At 30.6% G+C, this 10,296-nt stretch overlaps 1 protein-coding gene across 1 annotated transcript; it reads left to right on the top strand.

Annotated features, from left to right (window-relative positions):
• Nucleotides 1-6,447: 6,447 nt before the first annotated feature.
• LOC146888842 (uncharacterized) lies at nucleotides 6,448-6,996 on the top strand. The gene has a single exon (XM_085666490.1). The coding sequence runs from the start codon at nucleotides 6,448-6,450 to the stop codon at nucleotides 6,994-6,996; it is 549 nt and encodes a 182-aa protein (XP_085522616.1).
• Nucleotides 6,997-10,296: the final 3,300 nt, after the last annotated feature.

The following is a 10,296-nucleotide window of genomic DNA, read 5'->3' as shown; positions in this document are numbered from 1 at the left end:
GGAGGTCATTTAAATGGGTGTTCGAATGTTTGGTGTGATTATGTCCTAGGACATTTCTTCCTGCACCTCAATAATTTCTTTATGCACCTTCATATGTTTTAAAATTCTAAATTTATCCTCTCTGGAATATACAATTTGAAAATATTTCAAAATATACAATCCGAAATATAAAACTTATATTCCAGATTATATAAAACTAGAATGTAAAATGAAAAATGCAATCTAAAATTTGAAATACAAATTTTACATTTTAAATTATACAATTCGAAATGCTTTTTTATTTTTGAATTATATAATCTAAAATGATTTTATATTATCAATTGTATAATCCAAAATGTAAAATTTTGTATTCTGAATTATATAATCTGGAATATAAAGTTAAAAAATGTATTTTATTATAAAATAAATCTAATAATAGAGAGAAGAAGTAGAGGATAAGAGAATGAGAAACAACTTTTTTGTGTGTCTTACTGATATGAAGAATTTTATTTATAGATACAACATGGTAACCTAAAAAGTATAGAAATCAAATAATAATACAAATATTTACATAAAGAGTAATGAATCATATGAGTATCAATTATATCAATCATACGAGTAATTGTATCAAATCAATGAATGATCATTAATTCATAACACTCCCCCTTGGATTTCCATTGATAAGAGAATGTATTTTGTTAAAACCTTACTAGAAAAAACCCTTTGGGATAAAACCCTAGTGAAGAAAAATAAGTACACCATTCTATATAATATTGTTCTTTACATCTTCTATTTCCCCCCTCTCATGTAAACTTACATCATTAAGATGACAAAGTCCAATCTTGTGAACCAATTGCTAAAAAATTATCATTTGTAAAGACTTTGTAAATAAATCTATTAGATTTTCACATGAACAAATCTTTTTTATCTCTACATCATCATTTCAATTGAATAATACACTATTGTCTTCATGTATGGTTGTTGATTCCATTCTTCTCAAGGATACGAATGCACCAAATTTAATCTAACGAATAATAATTGAATTTGTAATCCAATGTTTGATATGCAATAGGTGAACTCTGCCTTCGTTTATAAAGGTTATATGTTCTTGATGTTTTCCAAAATCATATTACAAATTTAACATCATAGTCTAATTGAGAGTTATTTACAGAGTTTAACAAAATGTTGCTATGGGGACAACAAGAGCATAAGGTTTCATTCATTGCTTCAATGGTATGTTCACTTCATTTCCTTTGTACATCGATATGTTTTTTCATTAACACATTATGGTTATATGGATGTTTAAGACGCAGGGGGCAGCATTATGTTGTCGTATTGTCACACGATGCATGAACCACATCCAACTATTCTTCCCGTAATAGAGGAGGCAGAGTTTGGTCAAATGGCTAAATAAGGACATTTAAAGGTTGATCATGCTTTAGTTATTGTTATTGCCTGGTGGAGAGGTGGAGGCCTGAGACACACATGGTTTATCTACCAACTATAGAATGCACCATAACATTGCAAGATGTGTCACCAACCATGTTAGATTGGGACGACATGTGCGATAGCTTGTTAGGTATAACACCAGTTAAAGGGGAATCCATTGTGGGTTCTATGACCAAACTAAAGTGGTTAAGGGAGAATTTGTTGCCTATATATGAAAATTCCAATATTAAGGTCATTCATGCACATGCTAGAGCTTATATATTATTATTGATTGGAGGGTTTTTAATACCTGATGAAACTAGTGATAAAGCACATTTAATGTACTTGAAGTTTTTTAGTAATCTTCGAAGAACTTGTAGATATAGTTGGGGTTATGCTTGTTTGGTTGTTTTATATAGGGAGATGTGTAAAGCAACAGATCGCTATGCCAAGACTATGGGTGGATGTGCTTCCTTGTAACAATCATGGGCATGGTTCCAAATTCCCTTTATTGCACTTATTTCAAGAGTACCACTTACTTTTTCGCTAGTTTGCAAATGGAGCGACGGTTGAGTACTAGACTATAAGAATGTCCTCACACAATGATTTACTTGGGTATCGCTCAAGGATAGATCACATACAACATAACCAGGTAACATTTATATTGGGGTTTTACTTTTTTATTTGAACACCTAAATAAGTGACTAAATTTTACAATTATTACTATAGTTTATTTGGGTGCCTTATGAGGGTCTGAAGTCTATAATCCACGTTGAAGCATACCAGGAGCAAGCAATATGGACTTCATGCACAACTTTAATTTTTTTTTTTTTTTACAATTGCTGAATGACACCAGTCAAACAGGGTGAAGTTATAATTTTGGCTATTACAAGACATCCCTAAAACACCCTACAACCTTGATAATCTATATAAATTAGACTTGAGGGGAAGACAAGATGAGAATTGGGTCACTAGACATGCGAAATGGATAAACATATGGAAGAACATGCACGAGTTAACGTTGAATGGAGTACTAATGCTTGAGCCACTTCTCCACACAATGGAGTACATGTCCTGACATATAGCAAACTCATGTTTATATTTATCAGTTCCATAAATTTTAAATGACCCTAGAGTGCATCGTGCCTCCACATCGACACATGTCCCTCCTCTGGAACCATATGATAATAAGCATGACTTCAACACTCCACCTCCACAGGGAAGTATGAAAGTTGTACAACATTTACTTTCTTCATCAGGTGCACATGAAGGTCATGAAGGTTAAGAACATCTGGAACCACAACCTTCACACCTAGAATCACCTAGACCTGAACATCGAAGGAGGAACCCCACTAGACACCATAATGGGGATTGCATAAGAAATATTTTTTTAATGTTTCATTAGATGTAATTAGGCAATGTTTTTATTTGTATAAAAGGCACATCTATTTCGCACCATTTTGAATATTGTAATTGGTAAAACTCAATCATTCCATATGCTTCATTCGACATACGTAAATTTTCTTTAACAACATTTAAATGATGATAATGACAAACAATGATGTCGTAACCCTTCATAAAGGATGTTGATGAATATTTGGACTAATTTGAACAACACCTTAAATGATGATAATGACAATTACAAAACATTACAAAATAGCTAAAAATCAACGAAGTTGCGACACTTCTCAACCTTCATGAAGTTCACATAAAAAGATATTGTTGCCATGGGAACCATCATTGAATGCCATTGAATGGCATGTTGAAGATCTTTGTCATTCCTTACAAAAAGATACTCATCAATTCCTTGCTCAACAAATTCGAGAGGGACATGGTACCACAAAAGACTTAGTTAGGACTCAAATGGTCCCATCAAATGACTTCTTATAATAGTGCATTAAACGAATTGAATGCATTCAACTGCTCACAAAATACCATTTTTAATTCTTGTACTAGATAACTTCACAACTTTTAAACCAAGTGACCCCAACCTTATATACCACTAAGTAACTTCATTGTGATAAAGTGCCAAGGAATATTTTTAATTTTTCCACTATAAAAGTTGATGGATACTTGAATACATGGGCTTATAAAGTGTAATAATTAATGCTATGACATGCACCCTGCCACTAAGACAAGATGTTTGAACTTTATTGGGATAGTGTGCCAAGAAATATATTAAACTTGAGCACTGTAAAAGTTGAATGATGTTGCAATAAATGGGGTTATGCACTATAAAAATTAATGCTCTCACATACACCCTAGCATTAGGACAAGACTTGCCAACCTTATTAGGATAGTGTGTCAAGGTAGATATAAATTTTGACCATTGTAAATGCTAAATGATACTTGAATACATGGCCTTATACAATCCAATAATTAATGGTATCACATGCTTCGTGCCACTAAGAGAAGATATATGAACTTTATTGGGATAGCGTGCTAAGGAAGATATTTAATATTTGACCACTATAAAAACTGACGAAAAGTTCAATACAAGGGCTTATACAATGTAACAATTAATGCTATCACATACACCCTGCCATTAAGACAAGATGTTAGAACTTGATTGGGATAGCGTGCCAAGCAAAATATTAAACTTTACCATTGTAAAAGTTGACAGATGCTGCAATAAATGGGGTTATGAACTGTAAAAATTACTAAACTTCTCAACTTTATTTGGATAGTGTGTCAAGATAAATATAAAATTTGACCACTATAAAAGTTGACGGATACTTCAATACATGGGCTTATATAGTCTAATAATTAATGGTATCACATGGACCCTGTTAGTAAGACAAGACTTTTCAACTTTATTGGGATAGCGTGTGAAGGCAATTAAATTTTACTACTGTAAAAGCTTATGGGTCTTAAATGCATGGATTGATTCATAATCCAAATGAATGGTTTGATATGCACTCAACCACTAAGAAAAGATGTATCACCTTTATTGGGATAACGTGCCAAGTTGTCCTTATTTGAATCCATACTAAGACCCACAACTACTTCTCCTATAAATAGATAAACTCCAAACACAACCTATTGCATTGTTATATTGGGTAATAAACCTACCCACTACAACACTCTCCAAAGATTTGAGTCACATCCAATTATTTAACATGGAAAACTTTAGCATCAACACCCAAGAAAACTATTCAAATTCCTACCTGACAACCTTGTTTTCAAATGGCCAAATGATACAATGTGAAGATGTTGTGAAGTTCCAATGTCAAAGTTCAGAACTCTTTCGCATACCATACAACTGCACATTCAACATCTTGAGCCACAAATTCTGCTCAACTCTAGAAATTCCAACCACCACATCCATCAATAAGTTGTACTTCAGAAGACCCACATTTAATGAAGAACGAGCCATTATGTATGATGCTCTTCAAATCTCAACAGATGATGACGTTGCAAAAATCATTCATTATAAGTCTTATTTACCCATTAACACAATAATTGAATTGTTTGCTACCTTTATAAGGTCTATTGAGGAAATACTTAGTCTTCTACAACCAACTCCCTCATCCTCTTCCATAATCCCAAATCCTATCCTGCATTTACCAACCAACTAATTTATTTCAAGCAATTTTTGATCAATTATTTATTATGATATTGTAAAAGCATAATTTTTAAATATATATTTAAATTTAATAATTATTATTTTATTTCACAATATAACTATAAATTTTTGAATATTTATTTATTTCCAAACCAAAATACATTATAAATTAAATTGTTATAAAGAAATCAAAGTAAGAAAATAAAAATACAAATTAATTTTTAACTTTCACTTAGTTTTTTTTTTAAATATTCAATAAACAAAAAAAAAAATATTGTAACACCACCTCAAAATCGCTAATTTTATATAATAATTATTTTGACTTTTATTACTTCTATTATAATTCATACAATTTTTTTTCCCAAACTTCTGTTATAAAAAAATAATACTAAACAAATTAAAAAATCAACTTTTAAGATTTACTTTTACATTTTCAAATAATCCATAAAACAACTTAATATATTTTCAATATATTAATTTTTATCATTTTATTCAATATAATAATTTTTATCATTTTATCCTAATTGAAGTATTTGTCACCTTTTAGAAGAGTGATATAATAAATCAGCTTTGGCACCTTCCAATAAAGTTGACAAGTCTTGCCATAATTAGAAGGCGCAAGTGAGGCCAATTATTTGAAATATGCGTTAACTTTTACAGTGTGGTCAAAGTAAATTTATAAATTGACACGTTATCCCAATTGAAGTATTTGTCACCTTTTAGAAGAGTAATATAATTAATTAGCTTTGTCACCTCCCAATAAAGTTGACAAGTCTTGTCATAATTAGAAGGTGCAAGTGAGGCCATTTATTTCAAAGATGCGCCAACTTTTACAGTGGTAAGACATCTTTTATAGTAGAGGGTGAAATCGTCGAAGCTTGGTTTTTTTTCCTTAAAAACCTAAGGACACACGTTACGCCTCAACAAAATTTATGCTTATTTACAGACTGCCACAATTCAATCAGTGCAACATTCAACAGTAGTGGTTGGACTGAAGGGAACTGCGTGCAGGTGTTTTGTATTCGACACATTGCACATACAAAAAGATTCAAAAATACAACTCTGAAAAAGGACTTTGAAAAAGGACCTCATCAACATGGGTAAGTTATTACATGTAAATTTATCTTTTTCATTTTTTTGGCTGTTAATTATTCACACCCATTATTAGAAGATAATTTGTTCTTATAATTATATTTGTAGCGTACGCATTGACAAAACCACATTGTAACTACTACTACAACATCATTAGAGAAGACAACCCAAAAACAGCAGCTTAGGTAGACCAAATTCCAAGGGAGCAGTGGTGTCTTGCATATAATCAAGGAAGAAGGTGGGGTCACATAACAACAAATCTGGCTGAAGCAATAAATTTTGTCCTCAAGAAGACAAGGAATTTTCCAATTTCATCCATAGTATTGTCCACGTACACCAGGTGCAACATATACTTCACGAAAAAAGGTAGGCAAATAACTGTAATGGTCAGTGCTAGTCATGTGTATTCTGAATATGCGACCAACTTCCTACAAGATGCGGACTCCAAGTCAAACACGCACCACGTCATTGAATTTGATAGAAATACCACAAGATTCAGAGTGGAGGAGATGGTGAATCCTAGAGAAGTACGTCCTGTAGGAAAATTTGTAGTCAGATTAGATGAAAGGTGGTGCGATTGTGGAAAGTTTCAAAAAATACATCTACCATGTTCACATGTTATTGCAACTTGCAAGCATGCACATCACGACTTCAGCATGTTCATAAGTCCCCATTATAGGTTGGATGTCGTCATGAAAGTATATGGCAATTTATTTGGCGAGTTAAGACATGAAGAATATTGGCCACCATACCAAGGGCCACATGTCTGGCCTCATCCTGCCACAAAAAGGAGCGAGAGGGGTCGTCCTAAATCAAGTAGAATTAGGACTGAGATGGACATTAAGGAAGGAAGACAATCAAGAAAGTGTTCCTATTGTAGAACTGAAGGACACACAAGAAATCATTGTCCTAATAATCCTGCACTTAGATGATCCACATCAAACCACTTAGTTTATGTTTTACTTTGAATTGTGATCAATAAATTTATACTTGATTCAATTCAATGGTACATCTTTTCTTATTATCTTTTATTGTTACTTATTTTACATAAACCAAGAACAAATAACAAAATTATTTAAAATACAATAATGAAATGGTTTTAAATTATTTTAGTTATTTCCTACATTTTTAAATTATTTTTTAAAAATTTTCAATGTTTATAATATACAATTTTTAAAAATTATCCAAAATTAAAAGATAACTATAATTTCAATATTTATAAACATCTATTAAAAATAATTAATACTACACAAATTATAAAGAAAAAATTAAATTAAATTAACTTTTATATTTTCAAATTACACATAAAATAACTTATTACACAATACAAAATCTATTTTTAAATCAACAAATTCAAAAACAACAAATAATATTTATTTTTTTATTTTTCAAATAATACCTAAAATAACTAAAAACACAATATTAAATTTATTTTTTTTAAACATATTTTCAATATTTTTACAAAAAGAAAAAAAATTAACTCTTAATTTAATTTTATTAAAAAATTTCAAAAAAATAAATTATAATTGATTTATTTGAAAAAAAATAAAAATAAAAACCAATTCGAGCCCTAGCCCTGCAGACCGAATTCAGACCGGGAAATGAAAAACAAAAATGTAGAAGGTAGGTTGGAATTCGGCTTACAGGAACTGAATTCCCATTTAAAACGGAAAACCGTGCTACACATGTAATATTTGTTTACAATATGCTATTCAGGAAAATAAAAGAGGAAAGAGTGCTTTTGGGAAAAAAAATCCAAAATTCAATATATGAGAAGTCAAATTTGACCATGATTTTTTGACGTTTTGGCTGGCGAACCGGCTAAAATTCAATTTTTTTGGAATCGAATTTTGAGTTGGATTTTGTTTTTTTTTTTTTCTAATCTCATAAGAAACTTAGAGGCGTAAAAGAAAAAAGAAGGAATATGTTATAATATGAAATAATATTTATATTTATGGTTGGTTTTTGGAAAGTAATATTTTGTAAATATATTTTTATTTAGGTAAATTAAATGACTTCAAGATGTAAGAAAATGAACTTGATTTATAAGATGAATGTATATTTTAAAAATTATTATTTTTTATTTAAATGCATTTAGGAAAAAAAAGAAAAGTAAGAAATGTTTTAGTTGTAATTTTGTTTTTAAGAAAAGTTAGTAAAAGTTATTAAAGATTTGTGGTTAAAAAAATTAAAGTATTGGTTAATTTATAATTTATAATTTGTATTTTTTTAAGAGAATTTGAGTTAATAATAATGAAGTTAAACAAAGTAAATATATATTTTTAAAAAGTTAAATTATTTATTGAAAATAAATAGACATAAAAATATTCAAAAAAGTAAAAATTCTAAATTTTTTAAGAAATGTTAGTAAAAATGATCAATAGATGTGTAGGAAAAAAAATAAAGTATTGGTTTATTTACGAAATTAACTGTTAAGAATTAAAAAGTGTTTAAATTTTAAAAAAAAATGGCAGGAAATTTTTGAATATTAATGTATTTGTACAAAATTTTGTAATAAAGTTAATTAGGAAACCTAATTAAATTGGGAATTGAGAAGTTATAAGTGAATATAACTTTTATTGATGGGATGAAATATATTAAAAAAGTTGAAGATAATTAATGAAGTAGATCCTCTAATGTCAGGGTTGGGTCACGAGGATAATGATTTCTTGTGTATCTTAATGTTTGATAGTATGAGCACTTTTTTGGTGTTCTCCTTTCCTGATATCTATCTCAGTCCTAATTCTAGTCGATTTTGGTCAATCCTTGCGTTCCTTCTTGTGGTTGGATTTGGCCAAAGTTGTAGATCTTGGTGTGATGCTCAATAATCTTCATGTCTTAACTCCCCAAACATATTGTCATACATGTACACGATCACATCCAACTTATATAATGTGGATTGATGTACATGTTGAAGTCATGGTGGACATGTTGTGTACCCCATTGAGGACTTGATGAAAGCAATGATTGTAGCAATTAGTCTAAATAGACCAACTTCGACCATCTCACAAATGTGTTGGAAATGATGTGTGATCCCAACTTGTTCTGGTCTTGTGAAATCCAATGTGTCGCACATGTGTGAGCCTCTTTGATTATGATTATAAAGTTGACTTTCTCATTTTTGTTTGAGTTATTAAGATGTATTTAAATTTGCATCTGAATTTGAGAAAAAACTTATAAGTGATATAGGGATTGGTATGATCTTGAAATCAAAGTGGATAAAAGCTTTTCGCTATGGAGAGTATGATGAGCTATCAATTGAAACAAGGCAGTGAAGTATGCTCGCAGGGAAGATGTCATTCTTCATGCTCTTGAACTAGAGAATGCTCACCTGGACAAAGAATCATTGACCTTGTGCTCTAAATTAGATCAACCTGGTAGTGAACATGGAGAATCAGCGAGGGAATTACCATTCATGTCTAATTCTAAATACGTGACCGGTGATTTGAGTGACTCTATAACAATTTTAATTCAGTCCAAGAAATGTCACAATCTATTATATCTTTTGAAGTGCCTAATCTCAATGGGTCTTTAAATGCATTTTGTGCAAGGAAGAGGAAAAAAACACCTAATGATTCAAAAGATGATGAATCTGAAGGAGTCAAGCAAATGAGAGGACTTGAAGGCTTACGTATTTGTATTTGTGTAGTGATAGAAAACTATCTCTTGATCCATTACAAGAAGAACTTGAATAAGAGTCATTATAAGTTAAAAGACCTATGATAAGGTTAAGGACCAAAACCAAGAACAAATCTCCTTGAAGCTCAAGATATTCCATGAAGCTTGCAAAATGAAGATCATCGCTTGAAGCACACTTGAAGAATAATTTGACACTTAAAACGTATTTTTCTTTTATTTTTTGTAATCTCGTTGAGTGACTCTGTTCGCTGGACGAGAGTTTTATTTTTGAGTTGTGTCTTTAGGCGAGTGTTCTTATCTGCATACTGCGTTTTCAAGTTACTTTTGCAGCCTAATGTCTTTGGATTTTCTTTTGAATTTCTAGGGTTGCTCAAACACTCGTGGTTTATATATATTTACACCAAGAAGAGATGTAAATATTTTGAAAGTCATTATATGAATTAATTAAGAGGGGATTCTCGTTCTTGTCATTGTCATGAAACTCTGATTCTTACCAGATATTAAGATTTTTGTAGAAAACCTTGGTCGACTCATGAATATGCTAGAGTGTAACCTCTCTTATTTTCGTATGAATGAAAAAAATCGTATTATTT

This window comes from Vigna unguiculata, chromosome 1 (assembly GCF_037176805.1).
Source record: "Vigna unguiculata cultivar grain cowpea cultivar isolate G323 ecotype 2 chromosome 1, ASM3717680v1, whole genome shotgun sequence".
NCBI classification, from domain to species: Eukaryota; Viridiplantae; Streptophyta; class Magnoliopsida; order Fabales; family Fabaceae; genus Vigna; species Vigna unguiculata.
This window is presented reverse-complemented; position numbering and strand designations above follow the sequence as displayed.